Raw genomic sequence first — 22,971 nt, 5'->3', positions numbered from 1 at the left:
GTCTGGTTCAAAGCTGGATAAACCCATTTGTTGGCCCACATGCTCTCCTTAGCAGGGGCGGCTCCTCCACAAGGGCGGATGAGCGTCACCCCACTGCTTTCTAGCAGAGGGAGAAAGCCAAAACATAAAATGGTAACTTTTAGTTATTAACATTTTATGTTTGCTTTGCGCAGCAGGCAGGCGGGTGGACGAGGCTGCTCTGCTCTTTGAGCAGGGAGGCGGAGGGTGAGTGGTTTGACCACTCCTGAGTGTGCAAAGACTGTTTGGTCGACCCTCTTGGGCCGCTCAAACCAGTCATGCGCAGTCTGCCCTTCTCCATGCAGGCAGCATTGCAGCCTGCATGAAGAACATGCCCATCCCACTAGCCCCTGGCTGGGCCCCTTCCCGACCAATCACAACACTGCTTGCAGCGTTGTAATAGGTTAACAGCTTAACCGCGGCAGCAATTCCTCCGCGATTTAGCGGAGTGGACGAGGCCACGTCGGCCAACGGACGTGCGAAGGACTACGAAGGTAGTGCGTGCGACGGCCGTTGGCCGACAGAAGCACGCAAGAGGTTAAGGGAAGGGAGCCTGGCGGCCTGCTTCCCATACCTGTCGGAGGCAGTAGAGCAGGAGCAGAGAAGACGCAGGACCCAGTGGAAAGGTAAATTTAATTGTATTTCTTTGATTTTTGTATTTCCCCGGGACACCCCCGCGATCACCCCCGCAAATCCCACCCCCCCACAACCCCTCGTTCCCGCACCCACCCGCAAGCAATGCAGACCGCTGCTGCTCATTAGTCTCGCCACGGCAAAAAAAGGCATCGCAAGACATATTATCCGATATAATGAAGGCGCATGAAATAGGTGAACAGTGCTATACTAACTTTTTGACCGACTTGAGAATAATCCACCTATTAAGAAGTTTCATGATTCAATGAAAATTAAACTAAAAACCTTCACTAACACGTCCAAGAAGAAGGCAGTGAACAGCAATGGCAGGACAATCATCATGAAAGGAGGCAAATAACTATCTAGTCCAATCACTTTGACAGCAGCACAGAATCTGAACTTTCAAATGGCGGATGTACTCTCTCATGCCTTAGGACCTTTACCATAGGCTTTAGCAACTCCAGAGGGTATGTTGCGAAAGACAAACAAAGGTATTTTAGCAACATACTTGCAGCAAAATTACCCCTGCTGATTATATCTGGAAATTCAGCCACGCTGATTGATGGTATGGTTCTTTTACAGAGAGTAAAAGGAGAGGAATCAAACTTGTGTGAGGTGGATATGCCTGTCCATGGCTTTGCAGGAAGGAAATGGGAGTCAAAGAATCAATGTTGTGACGTCTATTAAGAACAGCGAAAGGGCAATTAAAGGGGAAGAACTTAGGCCCCAGTTACAGAGCATCTCACCTTCCCAGATTGTCAGACAGTGGAGGAAATTCCTAAGCCACATAAGAAATAAAATAACTTTCATCGCCTTTCTTGTTAACAAATAGAGCTAACCAGAGTAGTTAGTAAAATTTGAGAATAAAACACTGTTTGAGAACTGTGCTGTGAAGATAAATGCGACAAAATCATATCTGGAAGGAGCCACGAAGTGTCCGATCTCAATAGTACACACAGATTGTTGCTGCATGCTGCACATGCTGCTAATGAAGGTTATGAGGCAGTAATGACCAGCTCAGATGACACAAAATCATGGCTAAATTGTTTCTGAAATGTCGTACTAAAATACGCATGTGAGTCATTGACATTGGGAAATTAGCTTCAACTCTTGGCCAAAATGTTTGTCCAGCTATGATGTTTCTCCATAAGTTTAACAGATGTGACACAGTAAGCAAAATTGGCAGGAAAAGGAAAAGTGAGTGCATTCAAAATCCTGTCTGCCAATAGACATACACAGGAAACATTTTCACAGCACGGAGACTAATGGGATCTCTCTGAAGAACTAATGGACAAATTGCAGCAATGCTCATTCTTGATCTATGCAACAAAATCTTCGGTTCATCACGTGAATTACTTGAGTTATCACCTATTCTGCTCGGAAAAGGGTGAGATAGACAGTTATCAACATCCACCTAGCAGGGACTGTCTGAAAAAACATGCTGAACATGTGAATCATCAAGCTGCTATAAGCAAGAGATGTCTTCTGAATGATCCACAGACACAGAGTGCAATTGGGAGAGGGTGGAAGTTGGAAAACCACGAGGGATCAGAGCAACTGGTAGTGGACTGGATGGAGGGGCAGCAAGCACTTTACGCTGTGTTACATCTACTAGCTTGCAACTCTATTAGGAACAGTCAACATGAGTCTGGTGTCTAAATGACCTCAAGTGCACTGACATGTGCAGACTTCCCACCTGTGAAAATCAAACTGACGCAGAGAATGATGACACCTATTCGGAAGGAGATGACGATGAATGTGAATGATAAAATTGTGTTTATGTTCATTCGTGACATACATTTCCTATATAAGATGTAACAACTATTATTATTTGAAATTGTAAGGGAAAATTATGCATATAATCAATATATGAGGAATACAATGAGGTTTTATTGTTATTATTTTAAGGACTATATTGTTATTATTACATTTAATAATCATAATTATTTTCAAATCATATTGAATTTGACCAATCGGATGGAATTAGGTTTATTTTTCCACATATTATGATGAATTTGTATGCTTTTTATCAAAAATATGAAAAACATTTTTTTTCGGTTATGGTTGCTAATCCAATAATATAAGACAAAAGGCAAAGAGTAAGGACTTGCTATCACATATTTTTCCATCTCTAGGCATCCATACCTTGCAAAAAAATCACGTTAGAACTAGGCTTGGGCTGTAAATTCCGTTCCGCTTGCGGAATTTGGGTAATTTCGCATGAAGCGAAGAATGCAGAATTGGCAAAAATTCTGCGATCCGTGGCTTTTCAGAATTTTTTGCTTGTTCGTGCTTTCAAAATGAGTGTTCGCAAGATATTTCTACTCGAGCCCGCAAACAGCATTCGCGAACAGGAAAAAAGCATTGTGAACGGGCAGAACAAGCAATTCCACATGTTCGCTGAACTTTTGTGTGCTAATGGACATTTTATACCATTTTGCGGAGCATTGCGTAGCGCGACTAAGCAAATTCCGCCTACCCCTGGTGGGAACCCATCTCCCGAGTGGTACCAAAGGCCTAAATTTGGGCTCCTGGCTCATGGACTAATTGAAGCTATAGTTGTAGTATGGCTATGTATATGCACAGTATGTATAATTATACAAATACGTTTGAATAGTAAGAGATTTAAGATTACTGGAGTATGCCTGGAATTCAATATAGAATTCTACCCAACACGTTCCTATCCTCACTGATATAAGAAGCCCATTACAATGCATCTTTTATCCAGAATTGAAAGTGCAGCATGCAGGATATGCACATTTATTGTAATTGTGTTCACCAAATCATCTCTTAAAATCGGCATACAGTATTACCACAAAGATTTGGCAGTGCCGAAGAGCTATGTATGGGAGAAAAACAGGCGAGTGAGTACCACGTGTTAACACAAGAGGGTGTTTTTTGATTCATCCTCTTAATGACTTCCTCCCCACTAGAACATATGGTTTAGGGAGGAAGATAACTAAGGCCTATGTAATCGTTATGTAACAATATACTACTTGCAGCATAAAACCCATTAAAAGTTGTTTAAATTATAAAATTCAAAAATGGCCAGTGGCCATACCACTTTATCATGAAACTCAATAGCAATTTGCATTACTCCAATTTTATGTCATTTAGTCACATGGAACTCATTGCTAATACCACTTGGTAAACTCCTGTGTTTGAGATTTACAACACTTTTGTTAAACCACAGTGATTTGAGCATCAAGTTGGTGATCTACGGTTATCGAGGGCTTGGTGGAAGATTTCTGTAGAGCTATGTATTCTACCACAGTTTAGCTATTCTTCTTGCTCTTTAGATATTCCTATATAAGTCGCCTCATCACTGCAATTTGATCCAGTTTGTGCTTATGGGCTGGAATTTAACATCCTCTTTTAGCCATCTACTGTCCCAATACTTTCAATCAATGCAGTTAGATATAGTGCTTTTTCAACATTTAAGAGCAATGTAACCAGTCAACAACATTCCATTCTTACCACACCCATTCTTTGCAAAATTTGCATATGATCTGTCACTTCCTAAGTGAGCCCTCAACCTCAGGTGATAGCTGTAAGTGGACAAAATGTGAAAGTCATATGAACAGGAGAAAACACACAATTAATCAACAAAAAGCCACAATATACAATACGTTTGACTTCCTGGGTTATTATTCCAAGGTCAATAACATACCGGGAACATGTATGTGGAGATATCCATTTGTTTTCAAATAGAGTTCTGAGGTCTGGCCATCTGAAGTACAACCTGAACCACAGGGCTAGATTCTTGCTTATCTTTCTCCTACTTGAACTGAATGACGTATATAAACAATTGATACTAACAAGTGGTCTACGGGACAGGATAGAAGAAGCATGAGTTTATAAATATTTTGTATAGTGGGACATGCTTCCGGAAATCCCTCAGTTCATTTTAACCATCTATTGGCCAACTAAGTCTCTGTTTCACTCCATGCTGCTCTGCTATTTCTAGGGCCTCATACATGCCTATAGAGTATGTTTTCCAGCCATTCCACTTAGGGTGTTCTAACACTGGATTCTACGTAACAGCAGATTATCTACTTCATGATAATGAGTGTGCTATGATGTTGTATCTTTGCTGTGTAATTTATTTTTGTGAGTAAATCATCAACTATCCAGTGTTGGATGCACGTAAAGAGCTCTTTTAAAAAGCAGAATGACTGCACAACACAATAAAGTAAAACCAAATGAGAACAAGATTTGTAACCCTAGTTGTGCCCCAGACTTTAGGGTCAGCATCGCATGCTGCAAGTGTCAACTCGCCCTGTAAAAGATACATTTAGAAATGGAACAGAATACATATGTCCATCCTTCTTCTCAACCAATCAGCCGATTCTTACCAATGGTCTGTGGGGAGTCCATGTATGGGAAATTTTTTATGTAATGACCTCTGTCTGTTGCCAAAAGTACTTCGTAGACACGCTGAGAAGTAATTATTCCATTTTCTAGGGAATATGTAAAGACACACAATTAGGTCATCCCAAACAATTCCATAATCAGTTCAATAACAGTCATGTGTTATTGTAGCTTTAAGGCAACCTCATAATTTGCATATTTTCCCCAAGGACAGCAAAGTGCTGATAATTATCATTAACAGTTAAATCAAATGGTTTCTCAATCTCAGCACTTGGGGCATTCATTACTACTCCAGCAATAGCCCTTCTTGATAAAATAAACAACATTCATGCAAATGAATTAACTATTTATATAGTAACAAGAATTTCAATATATTGCATACGATCAAGTTCCTTACTTTCAGGACCGCTCTATCACAGGGACTAACTGCAGATTCCTCGCCTTTTAAATTCTCCCAGGAGCCAGATTTTCTCCACAATTGCGGAGTGAGGGCTTCAGCATGTTCCATTCAATGTGTGGTCTCAGCGGTTGCTTGGTGCTAATCCCGCTACACTCTGGCACCGGACTACCATATGGCGTGACTTGAGGCTATAGAATAGGGTCCAGACAGTGCATTCCATCGCTGCCCAAGCACTTTAGAACTCCCATGGCCGAAACGTACTGACAATTGTAATTGGAGGAGCTTTCATTTATAACATTGACTCATTAATTTTGAACTGTAGTAGCAAGTAATAAGCGTCGGGCTTTTTGTTTGTCCCCCAGCGATTTTGACTTCCTCCTGGTGGGTTATAAACTAAATAACAAGACAAACCTCTACAAGTATTAAATCAACAGCGAGGGACAAGGAACAAAACAATTTGCGAGATGTATCTATGTCATATGTCTGGGCTATATGTTAATTAATGTGTATATACTGTCCAGTGGCATTAAGGAACATTTTAGATTATCTTTTTGTTTGGCACTTCGCATAAATCATGTGGACCAGTTGGTAATTCTGTTATACTCAGGTATCAAATGATAAATGACTATTTCATTGTAGAAGAAAGTACCACAGTTTTTAGTTTATCCCCACAGTATTTGGTTTTCTGTTTTCCTTTAAGTTTAAGCCCAACATCCTACGGAATTATTTGGTCATACCCCTTTCTTGTGCATCAGAAGCAGCATCATAACTGTAAGCTTGCAAGTACTAGCTCGGATTTCTTTGACAAAGCCCTTTAGGGTTGTCAGGGGTGCGTTTGGTACTGTACCACAGATCACATCATTTATGCAATCAGAACTGAGGTCCAACACTTTGCCAAACTATCACACTGCCACGCCATTAAAAAAAACTGCATTACGTGTGACAAACTGCAGGCAATGTGTGTCAGCCAGGATCTCCATTTCATATAATCTAGTGGTTGTGTGACATAGTGTGTGTAGAAATGCATAGGGTCTGAGTGCGAGTTCCTTGTAATATTCTGACCCATGCGTAAACTCCTGTTTATGCATGGGTTGGAATTACGAGTTTGAAGGTATTTAGCACTTATCAGATGTGTTAAATAAGTCAACCTTCATTACATTTCAGCATGTCAAACCTGCCAAAATTTATCAGGGGAAACCATACGGTATTTACCATATTATGTGCATTTTGGTTGGTTAAACACCAAAATCCGCATGTTATTCCCCATGAACTGGTAATAGGTCTTATTTATTGCACCTGAAAAATAATGCACCCTGTTGTATCGTTATTTTTCAGGGGCAGTAAATAACACACTCTTGGGCTACTGTGGAAGTGTTGTCTATCTCTTTACATGTGCTGACAATCAAAATTAAAGGAATTCATTAAGCAGTGGACAGTCGGTGGTGGTTTTGAGATCTTGCTGAGCAACAAAGCTACCAGCAGGGTACAAATCCCTGGTCAATTCCAGATTCATTTGCCTTAGCCATATTCGGAGTCGCTCGTCTGCTGTGATGGGCAATGCTGGGTTCTGCACCAGGCTCAGACTGACAGAGTAGAGACAGTCTAGGCGAGCCCTGCGACGCAGCCAGTCCAAAGGCCATATCGCCCATTTAACAGTGTCTATCTTTCTTTTGGGGGTTTCTGGGGAGCACAGACCACAGTGCTCAGAGGGCAAAAGTCAACATTATCTGTCCCCACTGCAAAGTGTTGCTGGGATTGTGGTATAAATCCAGTAGTCTACATACTGGTCCTAAGTGCTATAATAATGCAGATGCATACTGTTCAAACGGCAGGGTCAATGGTTCCCAAGATTGCCACAGCTGCCTGCCGGCTCACATCAGACTAATCGAGGGGATCTGATGCGGTCAAAGAATGCCCTCGTCAGTGGGATACAAATATTTACAAAAAGGTAAAGGATCTTGGGCAGTACCACCATCTTTGCCATGGTTATTCTCCCAGCAAGAGATATTGGAAGCCTGGACCAGGTAAGGACCCCGCTCCTCCAGGCACAGGAAAATTGTGCTGTAGTGTTCCTGCCATATTTGCGTGATGTCACTGCTAATCCAGATCGCTAGGTACTACACAGTCGCATCGGCCCAACTCAGTGGGAACTCTGTCACGAAATGTGCTATTATTGTGGTCAGGGCAAAATCAGCCAATGTGGTGACAAGTTAAGGGCGAGTCTCTTTGCTATACTTCCATCAATCCAGGCTGAGGCCTCGCCATTGCTAGTCTGTTGGTGGTCTTGCAAGGCGCATTGCATCTGTTGAGCATGCAAATAGTAAAGACAGCTACAAATCTAAATAGTGGAGCAAATGCTGTAAAAGCCCCTCACGGCCGAGGTGAATAGATGCAAGTTCTGGTGAGGTTCAGAAACAACTTTCAATTGGAGAGGAGGGAGGTCCGGGCTTCTCCTCAATCATCTGCTAAACTGGATGGCAACATGAGTGCTTGGTCATATAAATTTGCCTTTTAATTGAGTCCCTCTGGATGTTTATGGATACTTCTTCCAGTCCTGGACTTTTGTGTGATATCCTAATGCATTCTGGATTTTGTAGTCTTGTTTTGCTGCCATCGCACTACTAAGACTAACAAACCTGAAAGCAGTAATTTGTAAGTGAAAGGTTCAGGACTGGATGTAGTGCTTGTGAAGACCCGGAGTGAGATGGTCACCCTAGTGAAATGATGGGTAATTCGGAACAAAACTGCTAAGGTCACAGATGTAAAGTAATTGTATTGATTCCACCCACCTCCACTAACTGTGACCTGAAATCATTATCTGTTATAATATACATGTGTTCTTGCTCCATTATGGGAACAGAGGACTATAAGAACAAGATCTGCCAAGCCTAAATTAATGGTCTCTAAAGAAAGACATGTCTCCAGAATATTAACTAGTGAACCAATCTATGATATGGAAGTCATGGAAAATGTATGTAGGACTTCCCTGATCTACTTGGGGTGGATCTTCTAGAACGCTTATCCTTTGTGAAACCGGACACGGTAGGCACTTGGAGTTGTTCTGGGCAGCCAAGAAGTTGGTTTGAGTATAACATAAGACATCTACTTGAAGGAGCAAGATGTTTAACCACCTAACTTGAGTTGATAATGATGGAAGGCAAATGGTCAGGCTCATGTAGGTAGCTGCTTCTGACTGAATTAAACATTGGGATTTCTACAGCTAGCCAGATAAGAGCGATGGGCTTGGCCTCTCCACCTCCCAACCCCTCACCCCTTGACCACTAAGAACACTTTACTGCTTTCATTTGTGTTTAGTATTAGTACTGTCCCTGACAAATAAAGATTCAATAACATCATAGATAATTATTTGGCAAAGAGGCTCAAAAGCAATGAGTGAGTCAACAGCGACTGTCCCCAAAGGCATGTTGCTTTACAAGGAGCATTAGAAATGTTGAGGTGCTAAAGAGAATGGCTGATTATGTACAGTGGGTCGTGTTACTAATACCCACTGCTTGAGTACAAACATGAATGTGTGAGGCAAGCCATTACTCTTTCTTTTGCTTACTGCAAGTCATAACTGGATTGACTCCAGGTCACTCATGTTGAGCTCCTCCAAAACGGTTGCATGTCAAAATATCGAGGTGAATATAGTCGACCTGCTCTTATAACGACTACCAATTTATCATGTAGGTAAGCATACACAGTATAGCCTAGATTAAATCTGCATTTATATACATGTAGAATATTGTGACATTTGGTACAGCAGAGTTGTAAGTGCAAGTTGATATAAAATACAATCCTTAATATTTTAGTAGAGCACCCTTCAAAAACAGATCCTCCACTTTTCCTCCTCGTCTTTTTTAATACCCTTGCCAAACTCTCTCCATTTCCCTCTTGATCAGCTGACCTTCTCCAGTCTGCTATAAATATAGGGGTATCTTTCAGTGCACATTACAACCACCTCCATGGGAGCTCAATATCAAGTAATGCTCTAGTATGTAGCAAAGTAGATTACTGCAACAGGCTGCTGACATGCCTTCTTCTGAACTGAAGTTCTCCACTGGACAAGGTGCTTAACATCATGACCAGAGCCTTATTTGCCATATCAAGACACATTCCCACCTCTCCCTTTCATCGCAAGGCTGGGTGGTGGTTGCCCTTTAATAAACAAGCTCTCTATATAAACTGTTTAAATAGTTTTCCAAATAATCCATCGCAGTTCCACTGACTGATATTCTGACCTGCTAAACTCCCTCTGTGAATTTACACACCCTAAACCTGAACCTACCGGCTACCCCAAAATAATCTTCAATAGCATCCAGATTCCACGATTTCCATCTATGAGACCCCCTCATCGGAATACCGAACACCTGACACACATTAAAGCAAGTCTAACAAGCCATCTCATGAGATTGGAGAGGTGGAATTAAAAAAGGTTGCACTTTGCCTCTACATTGTAAATACCTCCATTGCCCTCGATATTTTCACAAACGGTTGTTTTGGAGAAGTTCAACATGAGTGACATAGGAGCCGTCCAGTGATGAATCATAGTACCCGCTTGGAAGTCGGGAGAGAATATGGAAAAAGAAACTAAAAAAGATTTGTGGGTGGTCGGTGTAGTAACGGTAAGAGAAGTCAAGTTCCCAAGGGAGGTGGTATGTAGGGAGAACAGGAAGGTACCAATAACTGATCTTCGAAAGACATCAACTTGGAGAGTGGTTGGTGGGGTATTTTGGACCCCCGTTAAACTGAGAAACAGTGTTTGGAAACAAATTATGAAACTATTTTAGTGCCATGTGTTTTGAAGCAGAGAGACTGGAGTGAGAAGAATAACATGGAGTGATCTATTGTGCCAAAGTCTAGGTCAAGAGGAAGAAAGATAAACAAGCATTTGCAATGCAATAGGTCTCGCATTAGGAAAGTTTGAGCTAATGGTATTGTAAATGACAAATTTTTTATTTATGTGTTGGTTTGGAAAATAGTGAATTGAATAGCTTTGTCATTTACAATGCCAATAGTTTTAACTTTTGCAAATGTGACACCTATAACATTTGTAATGCAATATGTGTTGTATTTACGTGATTAAGATGTATTGATATTACAAATAAAAATGGCTTTTATTTTTTTAATAATGAATACTTAAAAGTTATTGTAATTTATAATGGCAATAGCTTTTGTAAATAACTTTTGTGAAGATTATGTTCATTGTATTTTATTGTGATGAAAACCCAAGAACAGAAGTGAACTATTAACATATTTTTGTGACATTTGTAATGAAGCTTGAAACATTGAGAGAACATATTTGAACCAGTTGTTGAATGGTTGCAAAGATTGATGCTGTGGTGGCACGGAGTGATGTTGTGGTGGCGACAAGTGATGCTGTGGCGTTCAGTGATGCTGTGGTAGCGCATAGTGATGTTGTGGTACCCCTGAGTGATGCTCTGGTGGTGCTGAGTGATGCTGTGGTGATGCGATAGATAGATTGAGTGAGGGCAATAGATAGATAGAGGGAGGGCGATAGATAGAGTGAGGGCGATAGATAGATAGAGTGAGGGCGATAGATAGACAGATAGATAGTGAGGGTGATCGAGAGATAGACAGATAGAAGGGTGATAGATAGATAAAGTGTATTTATGTTGCATTGAGTAGAGTAAGTATGAGGCATGTAATTATATGGCAGTGAGTGGTAATATGGGGAGTGTATATTGTATTCAGTAGAGTGTAATTGTGTGCCGTGTAATTATGTGGCACTGAGTGGTATTTGGAGTGTATGTTGCATTGAGTGCAGTGTAATTATGTAGCGTGTAATTATGTGGCACTGAGTGGTAATATGGGGAGTGTGTGTTGCATTCAGTAGAGTGTGATTATGTGGTGTGTAATTATGTGGCACTGAGTGGTATTTGGAGTGTATGTTGCATATAACTATGTGATTAAGGAACAGTGAGCAACCCAAAATACCCTTGAGGGCTTGGGTGAGTAAGTAGAAAGGTATAGGTGCCTTCAAGGGGATTTGTTTAACAAAATATAATTAAACGTGATTCAACTAACTCTTTAGGACAGGTCAATGGTCCTTATTCTTGAAAGGACCATTGACTTGTCCTAAAGAGTTAGTTGAATCACGTTTAATTATATTTTGTTAAACAAATCCCCCTTGAAGGCACCTATACCTTTCTGCATATAACTATGTGGCACTGAGTGGTATTTGGAGTGTATGTTGCATTGAGTGCATTGTAATTATGTGGCACTGAGTGGTATTTGGAGTGTATGTTGCATTGAGTGCTGTGTAATTATGTGGCACTGCATGGTATTTGGAGTGTATGTTGCATTGAGTGCAGTGTAATTATGCGGCGTGTAATTATGTGGCACTGAGCGGTATTTGGAATGTATTTTGCATTGATTGCAGTGTAATTATGTGGCACTGAGTGGTATTTGGAGTGTATGTGGCATTGAGTGCAGTGTAATTATGTGGCGTGTAATTATGTGGCACTGAGTGGTATTTGGAGTGTATGTTGCATTGAGTGCAGTGTAATTATGTGGCGTGTAATTATGTGGCACTGAGTGGTATTTGGAGTGTATTTTGCGCAGTGGTGTGTATGCCTGGTGAAAGCGTGCACTGATGGCTGGTGGTGTGTGTGTGTGCCTGGTGAAAGCGTGCACTGACGGCTGGTGGTGTGTACCTGGTGGAAGCGTGCACTGATGACTGATGGTGTCTGTGCCGGATGAAAGTGTGCACTGATGGCCGGTGGTGTGTATGCCTAGTGAAAGCGTGCACTGATGGCTGGTGGTGTGTGTGTGCCTGTTGAAAGCATGCAATGATGGCTGGTGTGTGTGTGTGCCTGGCCGGCTGGTGGTGTGTGTGCCTGATGGAAGTGTGCACTGATGGCTGGTAGTGTGTGTCTCTGGTGAAAGCGTGCACTGACGGCTGGTGGTGTGTGTGCCTGGTGAAAGCGTGCACTGCCGTTTGGTGGTGTGTGTGCCTGGTGGAAGCGTGTACTGACGGCTGGTGGTGTTTGTGCCCAGTGAAAGCATGCACGGATGACTGATGGTGTCTGTGCCTCTTGAGAGTGTGCACTGACGGCGGTGGTGTGTATGCCTGGTGAAAGCGTGCACTGATGGCTGGTGGTGTGTGTGTGTGTGCCTGGTGAAAGCGTGCACTGACGACCGGTGATGTGTATGCCTGGTGAAAGCGTGCACTGATGGCTGGTGTTGTGTGTGTGCCTGGTGAAACCGTGCACCGACGGCGGTGGTGTGTATGCCTGGTGAATGTGTGCACTGATGGCTGGTGTTGTGTGTCTGGTGAAAGGGTGCACTGATGGCTGGAAGCCTTCGATTGCTGCTGGCAGGGGGAAGCCTGTGGGGAAATGGAAGCCGTGCCCATGCTAACACTGAGGTGTTGGCCAGAAAAAAAGTCATCCCCTAACCCCCTATAACTACATGAATTGATAATGTAATATAACGTATTAAGCGCAATGTAATGAATACAGTATAGTCTGAACAATATTGGTAGACATATCTTTACTAATAAAATCTGAAAATACAGGCAAAACCCAAAAGTACAGACTAATGATCGCATTTGTAGCCAAAAGTACACATTCTGTGCCACTAAAAAAATCATTTATGGGTGAATAGTCAGCTGAAAAGTTGTGATGTGAGCTAGAATACCCCTGTCATGAGATAGTTCACCTTTTAGAAATTTTGCTTATTGTCTGAAAACCCACTGCTAGCAATACTGCTTCAAGGCTAGAACTCTGAACCCTCAGTATGTAACATAGAGGAACTATCCAGGTAAAAGCAATGTTGACCCCAATATGCTCAGGCAAAGCTCTCCAGCACGGTCTCAATAAAGCCCCCCTCAGAGTAGGTCATTCCATTTCAAGGTGGAAGCGTCTCTGCTATTATCTCTTATGAAGACGCGCATCACAGTGCCCCATTTTATGAATGGACGCCTTCTGCCAGTGTGAACTAGTCTGAAACTAGTCATGTACTTTAACATATGCAAACGACTTTCAGTCGTGCACAAGGGATCACAGCCTATGACCCTGCTGCAAGTGTCGTGAGCCGACAACATTCCATGCGCTGATGCCTTTGACTTTAATAGGTTTACCAGTCACTTCACATTCTATTACCCACACTCACCGCTTGCTACAGGTTGCAATGAAGACATTTACTGAAAATGGGCGAAGGAGGAAAACAGAACTGCATTAAAAACGAATGTACCACGTGCAGTGAATCCCGAACAGGTGCATGGTCTCTGCATACTTGTAAACATTAGAGAGTCTGCACAACTGGATGAACAGCAGTATCAGTCAAGACAGACACACGCGCAGCACGTCCCTTACCTCTGTTGTGCTGCAGGAGGACTATGGTAGGGTTAACTATGGTGGTGGAGGGATACACTGAGGAAGGCTTGCCTATTGGGGTAAATGAGACCTGTGGTTCCGGGGCACTGCTGGGGGAAGGCAAGGCATTCGCCTCGGGTTCATACAAAGCAACAACGAAAACATCAGATGAGCATCGGGTAATGACGTGACGCTGAAAATATAAAGGGTGACAGAAAAAAAGTCCGTCGGCATTTACAGTGCACTCTATATTTAAATTGTAATTGAAACTGTTTAGGAACATATTAATAAACACTTTCCTTTCAGAATCACACGATTGAAAAATATGTAAATAAAGAGCTGATGTCACCAAACATGGCATGTACCGAGATGCTGGTAGCCCCAGCAACAACACAAATGACCACACTTTACCAGAATTCCCGTCACAGCATGCAGTCACGGCATGCAAATGTCATGCAGTTTACACTGAAACCCGATTACTGCAGCTGGCTTAATAAGGGATATCAGAAAAATAAGTTTAGCACTATCGCTCGAGAGACATTAGACAGGATGACACCAGTAGCACCGCCAGAGCTATACAAAACAGCTGGGCTGTAACCAATAGAATGTCGCGCACGCCGCTGGGCAGGGCGCGTGGAAGACAGATCACACGAGGCCTATTTAACTACGCAGAGACTGTCTCTCATCCTATGGAGCATGGCACCGTGATAGACGGGCAGGTTTATGTTGATTAAATGCGAACATTCTGGTACTATTAGAGTAAGCACAAAAGCAGGCCAAGAGAAAAGAGAGGGGAGGTGCTGGGGAACAGATGGCCGTGAAGCAAGGGGCGGGCAGCGGAACCCTTTGAAGCCACGGCCTGTGGCCGTGAATAAGTGACGGTTGGGGGTCAGCGGAAGCCTTCGATTGCTGCTGGCAGGGGGAAGCCTGTGGATAAATGCAAGCTCGTGCACGAAGGAGCTTGTGGTCACGTGATTTCACGTGAACTGTTGAGAATCCGGATCGTAAAAAGTCAGCTTTTGGGTTGACAACAATAGGTTCGAGTAAACTCGACCTAATAAACGGTGAATGTGATGCTCAAAAGAAACAAAGTTGGCAGCCTAGGGGAGTGCTGTTTCCAGTAAATGAAGCACATGGAAGTCAGGTTTGAAGGGATTTGTAAACTGAACTGACAGAGGCTCAAAGAAGGGGGGAGAGAGAACTAGAAGAGGGGGGCACGGTGGTACACATTGAAAGACGGCTATAAGAAACGAGGGATAGGTTAGAAAAATTAACGAGAAGGGAAAATTGATAGAAATTACATAGAGAATGGGGGTAAACCCAGCAGAATGTTGGCTTGGTTACTTCAAAGGGAAACGGTTAGGCACCCCATGGTATGTTATGTAGACGGGATGGGACAACAGCTACCACTCAGCCATTGATCAATGACAAACTGAAAGATCATCTGCAGGTGTATACAGGGGACGTAGCAACGGAAGGGCAATAAATTACAGAGAACTTGGAGAGAACAGGGCTTCCTCGATTGAATGTTCTATCCGGGATCCGCCAAGAAGAAGATAAAGGGGCAATAAAGAATCTGAACAGGGGTAGGACTCTGGAGAGTGACGGCTTCCCTGTAGAATTTTACAGACATATGCAGAGCTGTTGGCAGGTCCGCTGCTGGAGGTGGATATTTATGGTGCCTAAACCAGGATGGTGGCGCAGCAGATCCATCTGCTTATTTGGCCCTTACCAAGCTTAACATGGATGTCAAGGTATTATGCAAGATACTGGCGGATAGTACCACAGCAGTGGTGGGGGCATTTGTGCATGAAGTTCAGTGCAGATTCATACCGAGACGGAGCACAGCCCTTAACTTACGCAGGCTTGCACACGTCATACATGCTATGAGGGGTAGTCAGGAAGACATGATTCTATTATCAGTGGATGTTGCAAAAGAATTTGATACTGTTGAATAAAGTTATTTGCAACATATGCTACAACATGGGTTTGGTCCACAATTCTGTCATTGAGTTAGGATACTATATACCTCACCTAATGCCAGGGTGCATAGTGGGGGCATCATGTAAGAAGACTGGGATGTACAGAGAGGCACGAGACAGGGTTGCTTGCTCTCTCCGGTATAATTTGCACTTGCGATTGAACCCTTGGCGTCTAGACTCAGGAGGGAGCAGGAGACTGCGGGAATAGGAGTAGGAGAAATGACACACCTGATATTTTTATATGCCGATAATGTGCTATTTTATCTGCAGTGGCTGGCGGAAACAGTCCCACAGCTTCTGCAACATTTGGATCAGTTTGAGAAGATAGTGGGGCTTTGTGTTAATAGATGCAAATCGCTGCTGTTCCCCTTGGGAGCTTTAGAGGGGCGGGGAGGTGGAACTGCCACAGTGTGGTCTCGATTGGGAATTGTAGTCCTTTTGGTACCTTGGTATCATGGTGGGTCACAGCATAGTTGATCAAATACGTTTTGGTATAGATTCACTGGATAATGGACTATCTATGTTATGTTATGTTATGTTAAATTAATTTATTATGCGCTCGGTTACTCGTGAGTGTCCCGGTGCGGAACCATAGGGAATGGCAGAGGGCTTCACATGAAGAGATGAGTCTTCAGTTTTTTCTTGAATACACTTAGGTCCTCGGTGGTACGCAGAACCAAAGGAAGGGCATTTCAGGCAGCTGCAGCTTTGACTGAAAAGTAGCTACCCCCTTTCCTCTGACGCTTAAAATGAGGGACCTGGGCCAAGAATAGGGACGAGGAGCACAGAGCACGCGTAGGAACATAAAAAGAAACGCGCTTCTGCAGATAGAGAGGGCCATGCCCGTGGAGCACACGGTGGGCCATGACCAATATCTTAAATTTCACCCTAGCAACCAAGGGCAGCCAATGGTACAGTCGCAGCTGGAGATGAACACTGTCCCTGGATGACAGACCCGATAATAGTCTGGCTGCGGTATTCTGTACCACCTGAAGTCTCTTCAGCCGGTAGCCAGGAATACCAGCGAAAAGGGCATTCACGTAATCCAGCCGGGACAAGATAGGCGCGCAAGTAGTCATTTGCCTTGCCGCCGGAGGCAGAAGGGTAAAAATCATCTAAATGATTTCAATAAAGCGAAGCAGCCACCGGCCAGCTTCTTGATGTGGTCCGCAAAAGAGAGATCTTCGTCGAACCAGACCCCAAGATTTTTTGCTGGCTGCCCAGTGGAGGTAGGACATGGGAACTCTGCTGTTCTTTGAAGTTTGTAGGGAATGAACCAAAAAGTAAAATCTCTGATTTCCCCTCATTGCATTTAATCTGTGCCTCTGCCATCCACTTAAAAATAGATTACAGGCAATGTTGAGCCGGGAGCACCGAATCTTCCCCCTTAGCCCAGGTGAAAAGCAGGTGGGTGTCATCCGCATATGCCAGCACTTTAGCCCCCATCGCCTCTGCTAAATAAAACAGGGAAGTCATATAGATGTTAAATAAGAGGGGACTAAGGGAAGAGCCCTGCGGTACACCCGTTGTAACTGACTGAGAAGCAGAGGAACAAGGAGGAATCCATACCTGCTCCGACCGCCCCCTCAAGAAAGAGCGGAGCCAGCCCCACACAGCACCCGAGAACCCAATCCAAGCCAGGCGTGACATGAGCAAAGAGTGTGGGACCGTATCGAACGCGGCTGAGAGGTCAAGCAGAATAAGTGCCGCCCTCCCGCCTGCGTCCAGACAGTACGGTGTGGCCTCTGCCACCTCGACAAGTACTGTTTCCGTGCTGTGGGACTGCCGAAACCCAGACAGTGCTAGGTGAAGCAGTCCATCCTTTTCCACATAATCGGTAAGCTGTTTATTAACCGCCTTCTCACAGACCTTTGCCAGAGAAGGGCAATGGGCCGATAGTTCCCTGGGCAGCGGGGGTCAAGTGACTGCTTTTTCAAAAGAGGCAGGATTTTTGCCTTCTTCCAAGCCTCGGGAATCAGCGCTGTCTGGAGGGAGAGATTGATAGTGGCATTCACTTCCTCGTTAACAACCTCAGCTGATGATGCCAGTGTCTTCACAGGGAAAGGGTCTGCCTTTGAGCCTGATTTTAAACTTTTCAGCAGTTTCAAACAATTCAAAGGATCGACAGTCTTGAATTTGGACAGTAAGTGTCCCCCGTCAACCATTGGACACTATGGGGCGGTCTCCAAGTGGATACTACAAGGTGTGAAGGTAGATTGAATGGCCAAGATCTTATCTCTACAAAAAAACAGTGAGCATATTACACCAGGAGGGCGGAGATGGCATCACACTTGCTTGGACCGCAGGGGACATGAAACTCTGGACAATCGCATTAATTTCTCTGGAGTTATTATTGGCAGCTTTAATACGGGCTGAATAGAATTGCCCTTCAGCCAGCTTAATTGCGGCATAGTATATCTTTTGCTTATCCCTAAGCTTGCTCTTAGCAGCTGGACAATAACCACTCCTCCTCCATGCCCGTTCCAGAGTTTTACAGTCATGCTTCAGATCTTTGAGAGACGAGTTGAACCAAGGCTTAGATGGCGAATCTCTAGCCCGTCTAGAAGAGCGAGGGAGAGCTACTGTAGCAACAGTAGTAGAGATCCAGCTAGAGAACCCTGCGACCTGGTCCTCGAGCTCCCCAACCAAGCTGGTTGGAGAGCTCAGCAGCCAGTGCCGACTTGAACTCTACGGGATCGATCCTGTCCAAAACTGAATTATAACACGGGAGAGCCAGTGGGAAGGCTAACCTGCTGCTCAAGTAGAGCCAATTGTAATCCATCAAGCAGGTCTTGTGTGTCCTTATTACCGGTGTGGTCCAAATGTATGTTCAGGTCTCCTAGGACCATATAATGGGCAAATCTGATCACTTTAGTAGTGACTGCATCCCCCCAGGCCTGGAGAAACGGACCCACTGGGCCCGGGGGCCTATAGATCAATGAGCCACCCAAAGTAAAATGTGCTGAAAGCCGAATGCTGAAGTCAATGGCTTTGCAACCGCCCCAAGGAGTGGCCTCTTCCATCCTGAGAACCCACTTCTTTCTATAAACAATTGCGACTCTGCCCCCGCCCCATCAGACGATCAGCTCGGGAGATTTTGTAGCCCGGCGGTACTGCCAGAGTGACAATCGGGTCGGCAGAGGGGTCGAGTCAGGTTTCAGTCAAAAACAGTAGGTCCAGAACATGGTCCTCTAAAACCTCGAAAACTTCAGCATGATGTTTCTTAACCCCTTCGCTGCTGATGACGAGCTCAGGTCGTCATCAGCCACGGTGGTCGTGTGCGGATGACGAGCTGAGCTCGTCATCTAACGCGGCTTTTTGAAAAAAGCCGCACAGCGGAAAAATAACCGCCGCAGCGATGCGGTTAAGCGAGCGCACATTAATCAAAGCGGCCCGGATTAAGAGGGCCTGAGACCGTAGCTCGGGTATGCCGGGCTCAGCTGAGATACCCAAATTCGGTGAAAGCCTAAGCCCACAAGCATAACAAGCATTTTTAGGTGTTCCAGCTAAGTTCCAACGACCAGCATGACAGTGATAAATAGGGTCTAAGTCCCGTAAGGCAGCCGCCGTATATCTCCTACCAGACCCTGAAGTCTTCCGGGCAGCGTGGCTGGCGCTGGCCGCTTCCGGGATGCTGACGGGCGCAGACGGGCGCACCTTAGGCGTGCCTTAGGAGTGCTGCGCGCGTCCGCTTCGCGCCCGTGCCATGCGCATTAAAACAGTGTTGGGTGCAAGAGGAACTAGACCGCCAACTCTCCAAGGTGGCGGTTCCTCGTGGCACCAGGGGGAAAGGCAATCTAGATCAATTAAGTTTTGGAACATGCTGCCGCTCTCCACAATGGAGAGGCTGGTGGTACCTAAAATGGTATTCCTGCCCAGATGTCCCTATATCATACAAAACGTATTGTACACTCCGCCCTTTAGTCTGTTCCAGAAGCTGGATGGTCTCTTGACATAACTGGTATGCGGGTGGAGGGGTGGAGAAGTACGGTTGAGCACTCACAGCTCAAAAGAGACCTGCAGAGCAGGGGGTTGGGACTTCCAGATCTGGAATTGTATTATTGTGCCTCCAAGTTGCAATACGTAGCTCATTGGGCGTCGTAGATGATAATGGGGAGCGACGACTTTTGAGGGGCACGCATGACCCACACTCGCTAAAGGAGCTGCTCATGCAGGGGAAGAGAGTACCACCAGGAACCCCATATCTGATAAGCCAAACCCCTGAGATATGGGTACAAGTAATCACGAGGGCGTTTAAAATAATTCCCTTTGCCAGGGATCTGGATATATGGACATTGCTTCCGTTTTACCGTATTGATCAAGACATGACCATGGTAAGGTGGAGGGAGGGTGGCTGAATGATTTTGGGAGATTTATATCCGGGGGAAACATGCTTGATGTTTGAGGAGACACAGATAGCATTCAGGGTGGTACGGGGACTATTTCTCCAATATGATAAAATAACGCATACTGCACAGGGCTCATATCTCCTGAGGCGGAAAGCCGGGAGACGCTCTTTTAGGATTGTGTATTCTTTGTGTTTTTAAAACCTCACCTGCTGCTATCTGCTTGTTTTCACCTCGAGGGCTCCGTGCAGCGGATCAATCGCTCACGCGACGCCCTCCTGCCGGCTGGCCACGCCCACCTTCAGGCCACGCCCCCTTTCCGCCCTTTTAAGCGCCAGCTTTCGAGCGCTCTCTGGGCTCATATCTCCTGAGGCGGAAAGCCGGGAGACGCTCTTTTAGGATTGTGTATTCTTTGTGTTTTTAAAACCTCACCTGCTGCTACCTGCTTGTTTTCACCTCGAGGGCTCCGTGCAGCGGATCAATCGCTCACGCGACGCCCTCCTGCCGGCTGGCCACGCCCACCTTCAGGCCACGCCCCCTTTCCGCCCTTTTAAGCGCCAGCTTTCGAGCGCTCTCTGGGCTCATATCTCCTGAGGCGGAAAGCCGGGAGACGCTCTTTTAGGATTGTGTATTCTTTGTGTTTTTAAAACCTCACCTGCTGCTACCTGCTTGTTTTCACCTCGAGGGCTCCGTGCAGCGGATCAATCGCTCACGCGACGCCCTCCTGCCGGCTGGCCACGCCCACCTTCAGGCCACGCCCCCTTTCCGCCCTTTTAAGCGCCAGCTTTCGAGCGCTCTCTGGGCTCATATCTCCTGAGGCGGAAAGCCGGGAGACGCTCTTTTAGGATTGTGTATTCTTTGTGTTTTTAAAACCTCACCTGCTGCTATCTGCTTGTTTTCACCTCGAGGGCTCCGTGCAGCGGATCAATCGCTCACGCGACGCCCTCCTGCCGGCTGGCCACGCCCACCTTCAGGCCACGCCCCCTTTCCGCCCTTGCGGCCACCTATTTCAATGTGCCACTTTAGAACGCGCAGCGGACGAGCGCAGCGGGAGCGCCGACTTCGCGCCGAAGTCGCGCATAAGTCAAGCCCGTCTGCGCCCGTCCGCGGCCGGACGGGGCCAGGGGCACAACACCATGCCAAAAACTTGTCCTATTCCTCCAAGGACCTCTTCGCCCTCCAAGGCCTCTGGCCACTCCCGGATCCCGTCCGCAGACTCATCTCTTCACTTGGCCTTGCCCCTACCCTCCCCATACCTCCGCTTTCCCCGCCACTTGTTCCCCCGTCTCCCTGTCCCTCCCTCCCCGACCCCCAACTCACGACCCCAGCACTGTCTGCTATCCTACTCAACACCAGGTCAGCGGTCAAGCACCATCACGAGCTGTCCGTCCTACTCGACTCAGAGAAACCGGACCTACTGCTCCTGACCGAAACCTGGTATTGTGACTCCTCCCTCCCCGTTCTCTTGGCTACCCTCCCCCCTTCCTACGTGGCCCTGCGCGCCGACCGTCCGGCGGGCAGGGCTGGTGGTGGGGTTGCCTTAATCGCCCGGTCAGATCTACATTTTCAATCACTTCCCTTTCCCTCTATGCTCCCTGTTGACTTTCTGGTAGTCCGTTCCCTCCTATCCTCTTCCCCCATCACCTGCCTTCTCATGTACCGCCCTCCCCAGTCCTCACCCTCTTTTTTATCTGCTTTTCAAGACCTACTGGCCAATTTAGTGGTCAATTATGCCTCGGTTCTGGTGCTGGGGGATTTCAATTATTGGCCCTCAGACCCACACGAGTGCCCCGCGTCAAAAGAATTCACAGAATCCTTATTATCCTTCAACTTCGTGTCACATATTACTGTCCCCACTCACTCCCATGGACACACACTCGACCAGGTCTGGTCTCTCAACCTCCCATTGGCCTCGGTGGCTGTCTCTCCATGCCCTTGGTCCGACCATGCCCTCATCTCCTTCTCTATTCTCCACAATCCATTATCCAAAACCCCGCATGCCAAAAATACCTGGGCGCGGAACTGGAATAGGCTGGATCTCCCCTCCTTGACCTCCCTGCTCCGCAACTCCACCCCCACCGTTGCTGGCCTGTCATCTGCCTCTCAAGCCAAGGCCATTAACACCTGGCTGGCTGGAGGTTGCGACTCAGTGGCTCCCCTACGTCGCATTTCCATCCGCCGACTCAAGGACTCCAATAGATGGTTCAACGACCACCTAAAAGAACTTAAACTGAGCGCCCGAAGGGCGGAGAGGCAGTGGAGGAAAGATTACAGCCCCTTGTCAAAAACCCACTTCCTTGCATCACTGGCTAAATATAAATCAGCAATCTTGGCTGCAAAAACCGACTACTTCTCCACAAAAATAACATCTGCCGACAACAAACCCAGGGTAATCTTTGGCATTGTGAATGACCTGGCATTCTCAGACCGAACCTCGCCCCAAATCCCTCCCTCCCAGCTTCTCTGCGACCAACTCAATAATTATTTCTTGGACAAAATCACAACTATCAAGAGTAACATCCCATTACCCTCGTCTGCTTTTGTCGATCCCTCCCCCCCCATCGTCCAAAATCCTCTCACCCTTATCCCTCCCCTCACTCAGGAATCCTTTCTGGCGATACTCCCCAGAGTGAAGTCGGGGTCTCCGGCGGACGTCTGCCCCGCACGCATCTTACAGCAAATCTACTCTAGCTGCCCCGATCCCCCTATTGCCTTCCTTAACAGCTCTTTGGCACAGGGTGTTGTGACCCCTGCACTAAAGGCAGCCACTATAGTGCCTCTGCTGAAGAAACCCGGCGCGGACCCTTCCATCTCGGCCAACTTTCGCCCCATCTCCCTGCTGCCCTTTTTGGGCAAGGTGATGGAACGCCATGTCACCGCGG

At 45.8% G+C, this 22,971-nt stretch overlaps 1 protein-coding gene across 4 annotated transcripts in view; it reads right to left on the bottom strand.

Moving 5' to 3' along the window:
- LOC147689911 (protein-L-isoaspartate(D-aspartate) O-methyltransferase-like) overlaps window positions 1–22,971 on the bottom strand; it is a 160,387-nt gene that overhangs the window by 67,891 nt on the left and 69,525 nt on the right. For all 4 annotated transcript variants that reach the window (XM_086937415.1, XM_086937412.1, XM_086937413.1 and 1 more), the window contains one exon: window positions 5,007–5,111. In XM_086937415.1, coding sequence (XP_086793541.1) covers window positions 5,007–5,111 — 105 coding nt within the window. The remainder of the gene's footprint in view (window positions 1–5,006; window positions 5,112–22,971) is intronic.

The sequence above is a fragment of the Lissotriton vulgaris genome, chromosome 9, assembly GCF_964263255.1.
Source record: "Lissotriton vulgaris chromosome 9, aLisVul1.2, whole genome shotgun sequence".
Classification (NCBI taxonomy): Eukaryota; Metazoa; Chordata; class Amphibia; order Caudata; family Salamandridae; genus Lissotriton; species Lissotriton vulgaris.
This window is presented reverse-complemented; position numbering and strand designations above follow the sequence as displayed.